We start from the raw sequence: 18,334 nt of genomic DNA on the forward strand, positions 1-18,334 counted from the left end.
AATGATTATATAATTTTCCCCTAATGAAGATACATTCCCTTATCACACAATGACATAAGCCAGTGTTTTTATTAAATGTGTAAATCTATCTGGGATTTTATTTAATATTTGACCTTGAAACGAATTCCTTGCAGATATGTTTAATTTCACTGAAAAAGCAGAGACTCCTGATTTGTCTTAAGAACAACTTTGAGTAGAGCTAACAAATAGATATGTTAATTAATTTTATGTTTAAGAAGGGGTCCCAGACACAATGGTATTCTCTCACTTAAGTTCTCCTTCCCTGAGGGCGTGGTATAGTGCTCACTAATAGAGTTGTTAAAATAGAAAATTCTTAACATTGATCAAAACAGACTAGTAGTAACACTGTAACAGTGCCACTGTTAGAACAATGGAATCAGGGGAAAAAGTGGACTACAATGGGAAGATGAACAAAAAATCAGCTACTGACAACGAAAACGACCTTCATGATAACGAAAGTATTAAAAATCAAGCTCAAAATTCATTAAAAATATTTTGTCTCATTTCTCAAAAAAGACCTTTAGTGAATGGTCTAATGCTTACAAGAGGTGCTGAAATTTAGGTTTATTTACATTTTCAGAACATACTTCTTTACAACATGATTTCTCTTATTAGAAATACGGTTTTGTGAGATAAAACTGTGGAGCACAACTCCCCCCAGAAAGTTCAGAGAATGCTGACTCGGATTTAACAAAATCTAAGGCAATGTTATAATTTTTAAAAATATGAATTTTATCGTTAAGATGGAAGGTACATTTCGAAAATATTTCGAAAACCCAGTATGATATTTGTGTTGTGAAGTTCTAAAGAGCATTAAACATTTCTAATCTCACCTGAAGAATAAATGGGATTAGAAATCAATTAGGGCGGGGTCGGAGGGCGGTGCGGCGCCGTGTGGGCGCGCACGCGCCTGAGCGCGCGCCCGTGCGCGGGCGGGACTCGGCGCTCGCACCGCCTTCCGCTTCGGACGCGCGGTGGGTGAAGCCGGTGTATGTGCGGTAATAACACGTCGGCCCCGCTGCCCGCCATCGTGCCCGCCGTCGGGAAGGCCACCGCTGCAGTGATTTTCCTTCATGGATTGGGAGACACAGGACCGGTTATGCCTGTAACATTAAATATGTACGTGGCCATGCCTACTTGGTTTGACATTATTGGGCTTTCACCAGATTCACAGGAAGATGAAACTGGAATTAAGCAGCAGAAAGTGTAAAATCTTTGATAGAGCAAGAGGTGAAGAATGGCATTCCTTCTAACAGAATTATTTTGGGAGGATTTTCTCAAGGAGGAGCTTTATCTCTGTACATGGCACTGACCACACAGCAGAAGCTGCCTGGCGTCACCGCTCTCAGCTGCTGGTTGCCGCTGCGAGCTTCCTTTCCACAGTGTCCTATCAGTGGCGTGAATAGAGACATTTCTACTCTTCAGTGCCATGGAGTTTGGATCCTTTAGTTCCCCTAGTGTTTGGTTCTCCACTGCTGAAAGACTGAAAACCTTGGTAAATCCAGCCAATGTAACCTTCAAAACCTCTGGAGGCATGATGCACAGTTCATGTGAACAGGAAACGATGGATATCAAGCAGTTCATTGATTAACTCCTACCTCCCATTGATTGACGTCACTAAGAGGCCTTGTGGAGAAGTGCACACCAGCATCATCATCGTAGAGTATAAACTTTTTCCTGTGCCGGTTCTTGAAACCTCTGATGTTCGCAGTGTTAAAATGTTTTGCAAATACACACCAATGACACAGACTAAATGAATCTCCTCATGGGAAATTTATGATCTGTTAAGTTTCTATGTATAATATGATCCAGAATATACTAGTATTAAAATACGTGAAGCAGCTAGCTTCTTTCTCCCAAATGTAATTCAGCAAAATAATAAAATACTGCAACCAGATTTTTTATTACATCACTTGAAAATTATTAGTATGCTTAATGAAAACTTGTTCAGGTATAAATGAGCAGTTAAGACAGTTTATGCATGCTGCGGCTTAGACTCTGGACTTATTCCCAAATTAGTCACCATGCAGTATCTGCATTTTTATATATGTGTTCATATGTGCTTAATGATTATAATACATAGTAAGAATGTGTTGTTACATTATTCCTAATTATAGGGATAATGCTTCTAAGTGTCAGTAAAGAGTAATATTGCTGTCTTCAATTAATGGCCCTTTTATTTTGGGGACCAGGTTTTGCTTTCCTGAATATAATTTCTATTTAATATTCTTTTTCCTCTCTAGAAACGAAATACGTTCTTTCTTCTTTTTTATCCTTCATAACAGACCAAATATTGCCTACTTGCCGTAAACATCTGCTGTCAATACATGCTGTAATTTGACATTCTGGATCAGAGACATGATGGCATTGAAAATGTATTTATACTTGTAGAAAGAAACCAGACATCCCTTCAAAGTTTCTGCACTACTTCTTACACTGGACCTTTGTCTGCAGTTTAGGCCTGCAGAGTTACTAGAATCTTCAGTCCAGGTAAAGAGAATAATTCTGTGGTTGTATTTTTCTGTAATTATCTGGAAGAATAATTAGGTCATATTCTAGTATGTTTTGAAATATTTAAGACTGATCTTACAAACTGTAATTTCTACAATGATTTGCTCTAAGATGATTCTCCTCGTAGCATAGAGTTTTAGTTTACTTATTTTGCACATAGGTTTGAAACCGACTGCTGTAGGAAATGAACAATCCATTCAAAGAATCTGCTTTACTTTTATCTGCCAATGGACTTATTTGAAATTTTCACTGTAGTCAGAGAGGATCTTTTTAAGTTAGTTTTTGTGCAAACATAAAAGTAGCAATTATTTGATTTTAAATAGATTTTTATGGTGTAGTTACCACCCAGGTTAATATGTAGCAAAAATGTACGCTTGATATTTCTGAACTGTTAATTTTTCTGCTGTATCCCAACTGACTAGAACCGTTAGGAATGCTTTATAAATGGGTGCTACTTGATGATGGAAACGATTTTGTATGGACAGTATAGGATGTTAATAATGAAGCCATATGTTTATGTCTGGATTTACAGTTTTTAAACAATCATTTACTAAGTCATTTTGCTTTTATCTTTAAGAATATAAACTATTGTTTCACACATATCAGCAAGATCTAATTTATGGCAAATATTCCGTTGAAATGTTGTGCTGTAATGTGGGAAAATGTAAATCTTTTTCACGGTTTCTATCAGTGTGAAATAAAATTTAATTTTGACTTAAAAAAAAATCAATTAGACATAGTCAAAGTTTAGTTATTTGATTTAGAGATTGGGGTTCATTCCAATCCAGTGTTTGATTAGTTGATGTGCAATAGCTCGGCTTGGTGGCACAAAGAATGCCTGCTGCTTCCCTTTGGTCAGAACATCCACAACCTAAAATACACCACAATAAAATGTATTAGGATTTTAAAACTGTCATACTTAAATACTATTTCTATGCTTATACAATTCAACTAAAATGTAATGACTTTTACAGTGAATAACAACAGGAGAAAGTAATAACATCCATATTCAACATGCAAAATTTAGTACACTATTTTTAGTTGCTTCATTGAGTCAGTGATTCAATTTTTAAAATATTCCAGAAAGACATTTTTCCTGATGAAAATAAGGTTATGAAAAAGCAAAGTATATGCTACACATTTATTTTCAAAGTGAAAATCAACTTTTGGAAAAAATTCCCTTTTATCCTTTTATAAAATTCTGAAAAAAATATCTAATTTCTACTTTTTTTGAGGTTGAGCATAAAATAAAATTAATTTTGTGTAAGCGAAGTCACCAAGGATTTCAGGTCTTCACTACTGTAGAGTATCCATCTGTTTTCTATACAAAGACATTGGGTTATACAAAACACAGACAAGTAATTTATCTTTCATTGTATTACTTAAGGATGAGTTTTAAAAAGTTCTGTGAGTGTATCTTTGTTATACAGTTTCGTCAGTCTTGTCAAGTACATTTAAAATGAACAAGAACTTTTCAAAACTTATATGCATTTTTACTGATATTTTTTGAGTTACTTGCTTTAATGCTACAAACTAAAATATGTCTAATAATAATATTCCTGCTTCTCATCTCTGAAATAATGTTCACCCATTTTTAAGGCCACTGAAAGGTATCATAATCTCAAGGAACGGCATTTGAAATGAGAAAACGGCACAGAATCATCATTACTAGAAGAATCTCACAGGAGGAGTTAACAGTGAATACATCAATTACATTGTAATCCATGAATGATGAGGGGGCCATAGCCATTCATTCAACTTGTTGAAAACATGTATCCTTGCTACATGCCCAAACCAATACAGTCAGAGAATCAATAGAAGAAGGAAATTAAATTGAACTTCACCTGTTCTCTAGTGAACCAGCGGGCATCCTCTATTTCATTCTTGTCAACTTTAATTTCTGTAGACACTGCCACAGCTAAGCAACCAATCATTAAGGAGGATGGCATAGGCCATGGTTGACAAGAGACATACTGAACATGGCCAACTTTGACTCCACTTTCTTCTTCTACTTCTCTCCGAACAGCATCTTCTATTGTCTCCCCTAATCAAATGGGGCAAAAGAACAAGTAGCTGATGAACACACCCTGGACATTTTGTGCTCCAAATGGTTCAAACATTTGGAAAACACTTTGGACAGAAACCCAATTCAAAGAATCAGAAAGCGGAAGCCTAAAACGAGACTGGAATTCAAGAAACATTATTTCTTAAAGTATATGACTACCTACAGAATCAAAATGCCAAGAAACTTTTCATTTCTTAAAGGTCTAAATTTGTTATATTTTAAAAATTATAACATCTACGACTATCCAGCACCTACTTACGGTTGGCTAAACACTATGCAAACACTTTATATATTATCTTGTTTATGTATCTAACCTTTTCCTCACTAAAACCTCGAAACATTTTTTTCTTATGTTGTCGAACAATTATTGCAGATAACTCTTTTCCAAAGAGTTAAAAACTAAAATTTTAAAAACAGCATACAATGAAACTCATTATTTTTCTCTTACCAAATGATTATTTTTCTCTATATAATTGTTGACCCAGCTATAATAAAGTAATGCCTATAAATGTAATTTATATTTCTGATTTGTTGAAACTGAGAATTAGAATAAAGGGAATAGTTTCTAAGTTAAATTTATCTGAAAGTTTAGAAATATTTTGCCATTTAAATACAGCTTTCTATTTCAAATAGATTGGTAAATTTCCTGTATTAAAATTAATTTATATTCATAAAAATAGTGAAAAGATAACTCATAGACTAGCATAAGACATCTGTAAGACCAAACTAAATAAAGATTAGCATACAATACATATTTAAAAACCCCTAAAATCAATAAGAAAAAAAGATCAACAACCAAAACAAAAATAGGCAAAGAATATAAAAATGTAAAATTCAGGGAAAAAGAAACTGGATGCCTAATACATATCTGAAAAAGATGCTCCATCAGCAGGGAAATAAAAATTAAAATGACAATGACATACTATTTCATAACCATCAGAATGGCAAATAAAAATCTTGATATTCCTAACTTGGTGAAGACGAGGAATAATAGACATTTCACGTACTTCCAGAGGGAGTGTAAATTGGTAGGAACACTTCAGAAAACAACTTGGCAATATGTGGAAAAGATTAAGATGCTCATATTCTATGAGCTAGCAATTCTACTCTCAGATATATACCCTATGGAGGCTTGTACCACTCCTTGCAAACGTGTACAAGGAGTAGTTCAAGAATATTCACTGTAGTGTTGTTCGTAATAGTAAAAGCTTTGAAATAAACCAAATGTCCAACAGCAGAATGGATAAATGAATTGCAGAATATTCATAAATGGAAGGCTACACAGCAGTTAAAAAATAATGACCTAGAGCTACTTAGAGGCAGCATAGAAATTAACATCATGGACTCAGAGCCAAACTGCCCAAGTTTGAATCCCTGCCCTATCACTTACTAGCTGTTTGATCTTGGGCAAGTTATTCAGCCCCTGTGCCTTAGTGCCCCATCTGTAAAACTGCTGAAATACCACCTACTTTATAAGCTTGTATGAGGATCACATGATTTAATACAAAGAAAGCCTTCAGGAAAATATGGCACTACATACGTTTAGTAATATTATTATCTATTAATGTAGATTAATATTGGAAGTTGAAATTAAACGTGTTAATTAGATATATTAATTCATTTATTCCACAAATATTTACTGAACTCCTACAACGTATCAGGCATATGCTCTAAGGGTTTAGGATAGAGCAATAAATAAAACAAAGTCCTTGCCATTATGGAACTTACATTCTGGTACTAGCAAATAATAAACAAATAAATAGATAGATAAATAGATAAATACATACATATATACCAGGTTAGGTGCTGATGAGTGTTGTAGGGAAAAATCAGACTGGATGACAGGGATTGTAAATGCAGGGTATAGGGCTAACTAATGTATTTAGGGCTATCAGGGAAGGCCTCTCTGAAACGGTGACAATTGAGCCTAGTACAGAAGGAAGTGAGGTGTAAATCATGCAGAAACCTTGGGTAAGGGCAATATATGAAAGATATATGAAAGAGCAAATAATTAATTTTTAAAACACAAAACTATTCCACTGGTAAAAATAAAAATTATATCATCTAAAATACACAGAAAATATTTTAAAATATCCCAGTTTTATAACATGATAATTTATCAGAGATTATTTCTCAAATCCTGTCCAAACTTTTTATTTAGAAATTATAAGTTAAATGAAAATTACTATAAAAATTATTAAGGAAAGGCTTACCAGGTTCAATAAATCCAGCAAGGCAGGTAAACATGCCTGGAGGAAATCTTTTCTGCCTGCCTAAAAGACATTTGGTCCCATCTGGATGAATAACTTGCATGATTACTACTGGATCTGTTTTTAAAAAAAAAAAAAATCAGATGTATGAATGACAGGAAAAAATAATTTAGACTCGTGTAAAGTCACTGTCTAGTAGGATAATAAAAACATGTATCTCCTGTAAGAACAAGACTTTTGTCTAGTTACAAGAGACTGTTTCTTTCTGCCGGGAGACAGAGTATTTCAGGAAAATTCCATAGAATATTGTCAGTAAGCGAAAGAAAGAACATTTTTGTCTTCTTTCTCATCTTAATAGCAACATTCATTGTGTATTTATGGTATGCTAGGCTTATTTTTATTTTTTAATTAGAAAAGTTTGAGTAGGTAATATATGGCATGGAGAAAATTCAAATTTTACCATAGCAAATGTAGTGAATTTCCCTATTCCTTCCATCGCAGTCCTTAACAAAATGTTTTTAAAAGCTAATGTGGGGCTTCCCTGGTGGCGCAGTGGTTAAGAGTCTGCCTGCCGATGCAGGGGACACGGGTTTGTGCCCCGGTCCGGGAAGATCCCACATGCCGTGGAGCGGCTGGGCTCGTGAGCCGTGGCCGCTGAGCCTGCGCGTCCGGAGCCTGTGCTCCGCAACCGGAGAGGCCACAACAGTGAGAGGCCCGTGTACTGCCAAAAAAAAAAAAAAAAAAAAAGCTAATGTGGCTCTACGATTGAGTTTAATCCATTAAAAAAAATTATTTTAAATAATAGTTCATCTCTCCAGAAGTCACTAATTCAGTAAATTCGCCTCACTAGATCACAACTGAGAACCGGTAATCAAATGTAAAAGGCTCCTGAGCAGCAAACACATATGTCACTAAGCCATGCACTTTACTCCCAGGAGACCTCCTCAGGTGTTGCTGAGTCTATCCTTTTTTCACACAACTTTAAAGGGCTGGGTTATCAGATTTCTAAATCCACAGCCAACTCAAAGCACCAATTAGGAGGAGAGAAAAGTACAGGCAGACACCAGCAGTAATGAGAAGCTAGCTCCAGGCTCTACTGCTTTGGTGATGCCACAAGCAGGTACTTGACTATTAGGGCTTTCTTTTCCTCTCCACTAAGTGGACCCAGATGGTGGGCTTTTGAAGTCATGTATCTCAACACATAAAATTCATGCTGATTAACCCAGGTTTAAGAAGGGTAGTAAAAGTCATCAAAGTACGTAATACTTTAATAATTATAGTCTTAATAGTTAAATTAAATATGCTTTCAATAAAAAGGTAAGCCCCTCAGCAACTCAAAATCTTGTCTTTCCAGAATGCCTTATTCCCTAAGATTTCCAGATGGCTGAGGTTTCACTGTAAAAGAAAAGGCTTACCAACTCTTGGGTATGATGTATTGTGAACACCATGAAGGCTAGGACAGTCTTCTTTTAAGCATACTCTTTTATAGCCACCTTCTTCAATTTTAGTTGCACTTCCACAGGTTGGACAGAACTTATATCGACTGTGCCAGGCGAGGACAGATCTTGCTTGAGCTACAACCCCTATGAGAGAAGCAAAAGAAGTTTTACTTCTGTGACAAATTGTAAACAAATTAATATAGAAGTAAAATGTTCTTAGGTCATAATAAAGATGTACACTGTATTTTCTGAATAGCTGTGTGATCAAGGGTTTTATTGTTCCTATTTTTATGATCTTATCTTTCTTTTAAAGTAAAAGATTTAATTCTACAGATGACAAATGAAAATTAGATTTACCTTTAATTTGGACTAATAAAATATTGTCTCTCATATAACTCTCATATAAGATAGATATACTGGGACTTCCCTGGTGGCTCAGTTGTTAAGAATCCGCCTGCCAATGCAGGGGACATGGGTTCGATCCCTGGTCCAGGAAGATCCCACATGCCGCAGAGCAACTAAGCCTGTGCACCACAACTACTGAGCCTGTGCTCTAGAGCCCGCAAGCCACAACTGCTTGAGCCCGCATGCCACAACTACTGCAACTCGTGCACCTAGAGCCCATGCTCTGCAACAAGAAAAGCCACTGCAATAAGAATCACGTGCACCGCAATGAAGAGTAGCCCCCGCTTGCCGCGACTAGAGAAAGTCCGCGTGCCGCAACAAAGACCCAATGCAGCCAAAAATAAGTAAATAAAATAAATATATTTATTTAAAAAAAAAGATAGAGGTACTAACATCTGTATACACTGTTATTAGTTTCAGCATTTACTATAGGTGATTTGTAAATTTTGGATATGCATGACTCTAGCGTATAGTGACTTTACAAACAGTGACTTTACAATAGTGACTTTTATAAAAATACACTACAAAGACAGTTCTTAACTTAGATTTGGGCCATAAAGACAGTATTACTAGGAAACTGTAGGAACCCGTCTCCACTTTCCTTGGGAATAAGACAATACTGGTCTGTGTCACTGTGGAACATACTCTGTTTACAACTAGAAATTACATAGAATAATTTTAAAAATATTGTATTTACAACTTTTGTGATTAACTTTGTTTATGACAAAAATGCCTAATAGAATAAATCTTAGAATATGTACACTTTGTCTACAGCCTTTACCCTGATACTTCAAAAAAGAATTAATATGGCCTGACCAAAAATACTAGAATTGGGGCAATAAGAGTAGAAATACTACATTTCAAATGCCTGACAAAACCTCTCTCTCCTAAAATAGATTATTCGGTCTAAGGATTTTGGAATAAACAAAATAATCAGAAACAGCAATAACAACATTTTAAACTAGGAAAAATGAAACTAATAAACCGTAAATAAAACAAATGTAACACTGAAATTCAGTGAACCATAGGCAACATTAAATATTTGCCTGCTCTGTTACTGTGTATTATGTAATTTACCTCAAGGTATCGCCATTATTTCAGTATCATCACAATACAAAAAGCTAACATTTATTGAGTACTTACTATGTGTCAAGCACCTGGCAAAGATCTTTACATACATTATCTTATTTAATGTTTAGAGCAACACTATAATGTAGGTACTATTATTATCCTCATTTTTGGGAGGAGGAAACTGAGGCAGACAGAGGTTAAGTATCTAAGGTTACACAGCAGCTGAGTAAAACAGTCTCAGTTTCCTTACTAGCTTTTTTTTAAAGATCCTTTTGATCTTAAAATTATATATACAGCTTCAAAGAAAGGATATTTTCCTTTTAAAAGTGTTGTGTTTTTTCCACAGATGTGGGGAATAAAACATACCACCCGATTTTGGGATGAGTGCTAAGAAGTCTCTGGAAGAGCCTACCAGATCACCTAAGAGAATGTGGACATTGAGAAGTGACCCCTTCCTCACCTCCCATTAACTCTTCAGTCTACTGTAATATACCTTCTATTCCACCGACACTCCTCTCGTCAAATTCATCAACAGCTTCATATTATCAAACCAAAGATTCTTTAAAAAAAAAGTCTTTGTCATCTTACTCAAATTCTCAGCAGCATTCAATATATTTGACTACTAACACCAAGATATACTTTGCTCTCTTGGTTTCCATGAGCACATTCTCCTGTTTTCTTCTTACCTTACGGCCGCACTGTCAACATCATCTTTGATGGCTCCTCTCCTTCTATCTGACCTCTAAATTTAGGGGGATTCAGGTTCTTTTTTTTGCTTGCTCTCAACTCTCTAAGTAATCTCAGAAATTTCCTGGGATTTAAATACCACCTATGTGTTGATGACTGCCATACAGGTATATTCCAGTTCCTCTCCTTAGTTCCAGATTCTATTTCCCTTCTCTGAAAGTTAACATGCCCAAAGCGAAAATCTTGACTTACTTCCAAGTCTGTCCTGCTTCCCTCGCTCTACCCATCATTCTATATTATTTTATCCAGAAAGAGTATAACTATCTACCAAATTACTAAAGTCTCAAACTTAGCAGTCATTCTTGATATTTTCTTTCATTATTATATACCCCATACCCACTCCATTAGCAAGTACCGCTGATTTGCTCTCCAAAATATATCTTGAATGTACCACTTTTCCTCCATCTCCCCTATTATCATCTTAACAACTCAGACATAGTCTAGGTTACCAGCATCTCTTTCTCATTTACAAGTCTCAACCTACTGTTCAAGCCCTATCAGTTCTACCTCCTGAATATCGCAAACTCTCCCTTTCTCTCTACTCCACTAATCCAAGCCACTGCAATCTCTTACCTGGGCTACTGTAATCTCCAGTCCCCTCTTAAGAGGACTCCTGACTTCCACACTTAATTATCTACAGTTCATGATCTACAAAGCAGCCAGAGTGAGGGTTGTTTTTTTTTTTTTTTTTTTTTTAAAACCTAGGCCAGGTTATAACATTTAAATGGAATTTAGAATAAAAAAATAAAATAAAATAAAATCCCTCATTCTTACCATGATATATATGACCCCACATGAACTGGCATAGCAAGCAACAGACAGCAAAGCAAAACAGTCAAGGTCTTTGCCATTATGCTCAGTGTACAGCAGGCACTAAAAAATCAAGTGAAACCAGTATGCATTAGGGTTAACTCTGGGGAAACTAATCCTGGCTGATTAAAACTGCTGTAACCACCCAGGAGAGTAGTCCTCTAGGGTGAGAACTTTAGGAAGTTTCTAATGAAGATAGCCTAATTTCATTGCTTCCTGGAAAGAGTGTGCTTCCTAGAAATTGTGGATACATGCAATTTCAATCCAGTACCAAAAATCACATTATTGCCAATACAAGTAAACCGTGTTCACTTCTTACCAGCTTCTTTTTCTTTCAATTGCAGAAGAGCTGGCATTGGAGGATGAAGAAAATAGCAATTTTCATGTCTTTGCTTAAATTCTTCAGCAGCAACAGGATCTATACCTAAAGCAAACCAGGCAACCAACTCATCTTTTTCTTGTGAGACTTCCCCAGCATAATTAAATAACTCTTTTTTCATTTCAAGTTCTACTCCAAGGAAAATCAAGGTGATCTTCTCAGGCTGAGCCAAATAATCCTTTATATCTGTGTAGTTCAGCTGACAAAGCCTGACTTCCGGCTGTTGGAAACTTTCTTTATTGCCACCTAGAGTAACCAAGGGATTTAAATCTGAGAAAAGGATATAAACTGTGGCTGGATGGCTTTCTTTTGCTAACAGCCAGTCAGAATTATTTCTTTTTTCACTTTTCCGGTCCAGTAGTGTCTTGCTAAAATAATTTTCACATTCTTCCATTTCACTGGTTAGGAACCAAGGCTTCTTCCCACCTTTAGCATTAGCTAGTAAGTTAGCTATATGCTTATAACCCCAAAATTTAGCAATATCCAGTGCAGTCTGCCTTGATTTATTGATAATGGATCTGTCGCAACTATGGATGGAAGCAAAAAATAAAATAGTAAAGAAACATTTTCTTCAGTATTTATTACAATAAAATATTTCCAGATGTACGTGATAGCCCCTCTATTTAATAACTGCATATATTTCTTTTTGTTTTAGCACATAATATACTACTGGAAAGGTAAAAGAAATCATAGATGATTAAAATTTAGAGACAGCAGATATTTAAAATTTCTGGAAGATTATTTATAAAATAAAAAAAGCATACGTTTTATGTGCTATAATGAGATATTAAATTTTTACAAGGAGTTTTCTGTAGTCATAGTGGGTAGATTTACACATTCTATTTGGGAGAAAAAAATTAATTTAACTCTATTTCTTTGCTGTTAAGTATGAAGAGTTAATTTCCCAATTAAAAAACGTTAAAAATTTTTAATTAGAAATTATGCTATTATATAACAAGACTGTTCAATGAGTTATTTACAAGCCCAATGTTATAAATATGGCTATAAGAAAAATTTTAAAGAAAATACGTAATCCAGAAATTAAACCAGACACTCCTTCAGGTGGTACAGCCTAAAATGTTTACCCTTTCTCAAGTAGAAACTGGACAACATCTGGGTGCCCATTCCTTGCAGCATACATTAAAGCAGTCCAGCCATTTTCAGAAGTTTCATTGAGAAGAGATGGAGAATGACTGAGCATTACTGTTAACCTGGCAATATCTCCTTCTGCAGCTGAATAGTGAAATTGGGATATAATTTCTTGGTTTGGACTTCTTTTTACAGAAGACATTTCTTCCTTAAAATAGGAAAATAGGAAAAAAAACTCATTTGCAATTGCTTTCTTGTATCAATGATTGAACATTATCAGGGTGCTGATATAATTAGAATATTAGTTATGGTTTCTAAAACAGTATACTCTTAAAAAGGTAACTAGTAGTCAACTGTCATCACAGCATACATTTCAAAACTGTTATCAGTTGAGAATTTTAAATATAATTCAACATGGGGGATGTATAAAATAATGTATAAAGAACTCTGGTGTAATACAGTTGAAGGGGGTGACATCATTGGGAGGGGGAATAAGGTAACAGACATTACAAAGAGGAAAGTGTATTTCAGGCAAACCAGAGGGACTTCAATATGGATCAGGGCATGAGGGGAGTTAAAGCAAGGAGACAAGTAAAGACAAGTAAAGACAGATGTTTTCAGCAGATGCCAAGTAGTATTCTTAGAATCTGTAGTACTAGAAACAGATCTGTCCTCTCAGGGAAATTATGATCCTATTCAAAAACCTACGTTTCACATGAAAAAAATTTATTGCTTTACCTTGCATAGTTAATTCTGCTAATCCATCAGGGAATGATTTTTGCTCATGGTGTGAGGTAGGGGTCACGATACATTTTATCCCAATAGATAATCCATTTGACTCAGCATCATTCTTGAATTCACTATCTTTGTCCCATTACATTGCAGTATTATCCTTGTCACAAATGAGACGACCATATATTTTGGATCTATTATTGGACACTGTTCTATTGGTCATTTTGTCTATCCTTGAATCACAGAAGCTTTTAAAACCATTAACTTTGTCTGCTTTGTTACTCTGTTATTTCAGTAAGAAAGAAAATAACTGTTCCATACCTTTTAATAAATGTTGCCTAATTGTGGACTGAATGTGGTAGGGCACAAACTGAGCTTTTTTGTGTGTGTGGGTGGAAATGGTTCGTATTTCAGTTGTCTGTAAACTTCTCAAAGTTTTTGTAAGGTATGATTTTTTTCTTTCTATGAAATTCTATTAAGAAAAGATTTGGGATTCTAACTAGGTTTCTACCATTCTGAGCATAAGATATTGAGGCTAAAGAGAAAGAAAGGTTATAATCCATAATTTTTGACAGCAGTTGTCTCTAGGGTTCTGACACTGCAATTTTGTTGATCAGTTGTGTAGTAGGAATAGCATGACAATATAAAAAGAAAAAAGTGGGCTTTGTGACTGTTCACCTTACCTGTTTATATCTTTCTGCTACCTATAAATAGGTCAAAACTACTCACAGGAATACAAACAAAATATTGAAATTCTGTATACAACTTAAAGTAGGAGGAATGACTTCTAGATTAGAAAACAATTTTTTATTTCTTTTGATTTACTCTAGAATTTACTTCACTATTCTCTTCATATTAAGATTCCTAAATGCTTAAAAAATATTATGAATAACAAAAGCTACAACTTTTCAGGACTTTATCTGCACTGCTGTATACTGACTCATGTATGGTCTCCCTTTAAAGTTGCCTTTTCCTTAAAATCATATCACACAGGTTCTTCAGTTAGGTTTACTTCAGGCAATATTTAAGTCATGGTCACTTCCTTACCTTCTCCACAGCCCACTCACTGCAGGTTGACTGCAAAACTGGCCTCCAAAAATATAGTACCATTCACTACCCCCAGCGCAATGCTTATGCATACAGTATTCTCAGGTGAAAAGAAGTGGAAAATGCACACTTTCTCCCTTAGCTTTCTCAGCAGAAAAGCCATCTAGAAATAGAACCATTACTCATTCCAGAAGAGCAAAGTCTAAAGTCCACCTCTACTGTTTGATTTACTTTTTCATTTCTCATTGTCAGGTTCTCCTGAAGGTAAGGATTTGAAGGCAGGATGAGGTGATTCAGTTAGCTAAATGCTGCCCTTGCTGTCCAAGAACACGGACTATCCTGAGAAGTCATTTTAAAGAATCTTGAGTTTAAAGAGTCTTAGATTTAGCCAAACCAACATCCTCTTTTACGGATGTGTACCCCGGTGCCCCTGACTGGTCCAAGGTCATATGGCTCAAGAGACAGGGCAGACCTCAAATACAGCTTTGTCACTTAAGTCACCGCCCATTATTTCTTGGGCGTTCAAGAGGGCCATCTAACCGACCAAGCGCCACCCATTGCACGGTCTCTCCCATGTCTCCAAACAGTCAAATACCTTGAGAGTTTATTCCCTTGGCAGTACTGTGAGATTACTTTTATTTAAAAACGTGAAAGCACACATGAAGCAGCTTCTTTTTCCCCACCTCAAAGCCTGCGCTGGATCGGCTGAGTCCCCAGCCCCGTCCCCGGCGCCCGGGCTGCAAGTCCAAGCGCGAGGCTGCGCCACACCACCCAGCAGGGCAGGGCCCGACAGCACGAAGACCCGAGAGCACAGAGAACTGGCTACCAGCTCCAGAAGCGGCACTGGGCCGACTAACTCGCCACTGCTGCTACTAACCCACAGGTGACCAGAATTGAAGAATGCAGCTTGTAGTCGAGAACCAGGAAATCCCCACACTCGCTCTTCCCGGTGCCGGATGGAGCCTCTCAAACTTCCGGCGAAGAGCCGGTGTCCTCGCACGGCTTCATGGGAGGTGTAGTTTGAAGGTCACGGACTGAGAGATTCGAGAAGGCTCGGGGCTTGGCGTGTAGAGGCTTTGGGGAGCTGGGGCAGGAGGTCCCAGCTGAGAGGACCGGCTTCCTAATGGTGAGTGAAGGGCTGTTTGGTTTTGTTTTGTTTTTTTCCCGGTGAGACCGAGATGTGTAGAGCGATGGAAAATTGTAGGTCTGTGGAAACGGTTTTAAGTTCTCTAGAATTTAACATCTAGCCCCCATAAGCTTCTCTCGGATATAGTTCAGTGCGTTGGAGTGTTCAAAGAATTCTTTCTTGTTAGATAAACCTGGAATATTGGTTGGACCAAGTCGTTCCAGTATATGACCTTAAACAGGTTATTGGCCTCGAACCTCAATCACCTCATATGAGAAATGGGACCATGTGTTGATGCCTACCTCATTCAGTAGTCCTCTAAAAAGTTTATGTCAATCGCCCACAACACCTCCTTGGGTTGTTGTGAAGTTTAAGTAGAATAACATATGTACACACAGCGCAATTATTATTGTTACTGTTATTTTTTATTTAATTTCCCGTGTCTTCGTACTCCAAAACCTACACAAGTTAAGTGAGTTCGAAATTACAAAGCTCGGCGTTGTTAGTCGTCTAACTCCCAGATGAGGTATTTTTTCTTTACTAAATTGCCCCCTTGGCATTCAGTAACAGTTAAGGAGTCTCAAGGTTGACCATTGCTTCCTACCCCGATTTTAGGCATTGGAAGTTCTTTCTTTTCTCAGTGAGGTGTTTACATGCCCGTCGACATTGTACTTCCATAACTACTTTTTTTCTAACTTTGTTCTATGTTTCTTTCTGTGAGTAGTTGTCTTCAGTCTTTAATGATTTCAGTGATGAGGCAGGAGGTCAGAAGTACTTTCAGTTAACTCACTTGGAATACCCAATCTCTGTATTCAGACATACCTTAAATAAGTTGGTTAACGAATGCACCTATATAAATCAGCTAAACAATAATTAATATATAGCCCTTTTTCCAGCCCTTTGGATTCTTTTGAAGTAAATTCTAGACATCATATTATTTTATTGATAAGTATATAAGATTAAGCTTTCTGGAATTATGAATATATATCTAAAATATAAAAGGGCTTTTAAAAAGAACATAACTGCAATATGATTAGTACACTTAAAATTTTAACAGTACTGTAATATCATAAAAGAGACATTCAATGTCAAATTTAATTGTCTTAAATTTTATTCCATATTTTACAATTGATTTACTGAAATCAAGAGCTAAACAAAGTCTCCACATTACTTTTGATGTATTTCAATCTATAGGTTCCTGTTTAATTTTTTTATTGCAATCTATTTGTTAAAAAATAATGATCCTGTAGAATTTCACGCATTCTGAATTTTGCAAATTGTATGGATACCTATGATGTCCTTTCTCCTGTCTTTTTAAAAACTGGTAGTTAAATCCACAGGATTATTCAGATTGAGGGTTTTTTGTTTTTTCCCCTGAAAAGACTTCATAGGTGTTACTGTTTACTTCCTATTGCATTACTTTAAGAGACATACGCTATCTGGTTATCTTTCTGTCATGTTATGGTTGGTTATTGGGTTCAGATGTTGTCAACCTGATAAAGTTTATGATAAACAGCATAAATTCTCCTTTGCCTTTTTAGCTAATAGTTTTAGCAGCCATTGATGACTGCTATGTCCATGATTTCATAAGGAGGTGCAAAATGGCAATATTCTTATTTGATCATTAATTCTACGTTTACTAACAGAAATTCTTTTATAATAAAGAACTTTACATTTTTAAGTATTTGTACAGTTTTTATAGGAAGAGTAAGATAAATGTGTGATTTTTCTCCTTTATTTCCTAGTTTTCAGCATGAGTTAGTTCCCTGTCACCTTCAGGTTTTTAAGTATATTTATGAACTCATGGATGTTAAAAATTTTAATATATTTCTATAATATTTATTACTTTAATGCTCAAATTGTTCTTTGGCCAGTGGGAACTCCCTCAGGTGGGCTCCTGAATTCTTTTGACCAGGCCACTGTAGTGTTTGATACTTTACTTCCTTTCTGGCATAACAAAATGTTTTACACTGATTTTGTAAATATTCTGCACATCCCTGGATTCTGCCCTTTCTCCAAGGAGCATTGGTTCCTTTTAGTAAGAAATGGTATTTAGATACCACAGCCTTTGTACTTGGGGTGCTCATTGCTAATGGGGTACTAAATACTTCTCTGCATGTAATCCTCTTTTAGGGAAGTTGAATAGATACAGATCCTATCCAATAGGAGTTTATATTCCAGGGGCAGTAATGCTGCCAACATAGACATTAATGCCATATGTTTTCATTTTATTACTTTCCCATTTAGAAACTTAAAGGTTCCTCAGTACCTAGGATAAAAAGTTGAAATTCTTTAGCTTAGCATTAGGTACCTTCCTTAATATGGACCCAATGTATATTTTTAGTTATATTTTCCCAAGAATATTCTGTATAAATTGTCTCTCTGATCCTGCCAAACTGGCTTATAACTGACCTAGGATACGTCTTATTCTTCCTTTCCTCGATACTTTTGCTCAGGCCACTTTTCCTAACTTAAATGTTTTCCCTTAACTAAATCCAACCCATTTCTCAAAGCCCATCTCAAGTCCCTCTTCTCTTTGTTTTTCTGGATCATTCCTGACCATATGACTGTCAGTTTACCACCAGCATTCCCTTTCTCTTGCCACTTCAGTGTATGCTAGCCTTTCTTCCAGCTGCCAGCAATGGTAGTATTTTTCTTTTTTTTTGGCCTGAGGGCCTTTTC

At 36.1% G+C, this 18,334-nt stretch overlaps 1 protein-coding gene and 1 pseudogene across 4 annotated transcripts; one reads left to right on the forward strand and one right to left on the reverse strand.

The window, feature by feature from the left end:
• Positions 1 to 829: 829 nt before the first annotated feature.
• Positions 830 to 4,365, forward strand: LOC102977329 (acyl-protein thioesterase 1-like; annotated as a pseudogene).
• On the reverse strand, positions 3,263 to 15,485 carry NUDT12 (nudix hydrolase 12). 4 transcript variants are annotated; one of them, XM_028493125.2, is made up of 8 exons: positions 15,404 to 15,457; positions 13,486 to 13,639; positions 12,744 to 12,955; positions 11,599 to 12,185; positions 8,223 to 8,390; positions 6,811 to 6,924; positions 4,377 to 4,576; positions 3,263 to 3,403 (listed from the first exon to the last, which is right to left on the reverse strand). In XM_028493125.2, the coding sequence occupies exons 3-8, from the start codon at positions 12,947 to 12,949 to the stop codon at positions 3,293 to 3,295; spliced, it is 1,386 nt and encodes a 461-aa protein (XP_028348926.1). In that variant the 5' UTR covers positions 12,950 to 12,955; positions 13,486 to 13,639; positions 15,404 to 15,457; the 3' UTR covers positions 3,263 to 3,292. The 4 variants fall into 4 exon arrangements, with proteins under 4 accessions (XP_028348926.1, XP_007107029.1, XP_007107031.1 ...); XM_007106967.3 differs by lacking the exon at positions 15,404 to 15,457 and adding an exon at positions 15,210 to 15,298; XM_007106969.3 differs by lacking the exon at positions 13,486 to 13,639 and having other exon boundaries at positions 15,404 to 15,485.
• Between the last annotated feature and the right edge of the window lie 2,849 nt (positions 15,486 to 18,334).

The sequence above is a fragment of the Physeter macrocephalus genome, chromosome 8 (assembly GCF_002837175.3).
Source record: "Physeter macrocephalus isolate SW-GA chromosome 8, ASM283717v5, whole genome shotgun sequence".
Lineage (NCBI taxonomy): Eukaryota > Metazoa > Chordata > Mammalia > Artiodactyla > Physeteridae > Physeter > Physeter macrocephalus.

Excerpts from the sequence above, each read along its gene's own strand:
- NUDT12 (XM_007106969.3), bottom strand. The coding sequence starts at position 12,949 with ATGTCTTCTGTAAAAAGAAGTCCAAACCAAGAAATTATATCCCAATTT. Across the intron at positions 8,391-11,598 it reads ATTGAAAGAAAAAGAAGCTG|GGGTTGTAGCTCAAGCAAGA; the intron begins GTAAGAAGTGAA and ends CTTCTCTCATAG. Across the intron at positions 6,925-8,222 it reads TACATCATACCCAAGAGTTG|ATCCAGTAGTAATCATGCAA; the intron begins GTAAGCCTTTTC and ends TTTTAAAAACAG.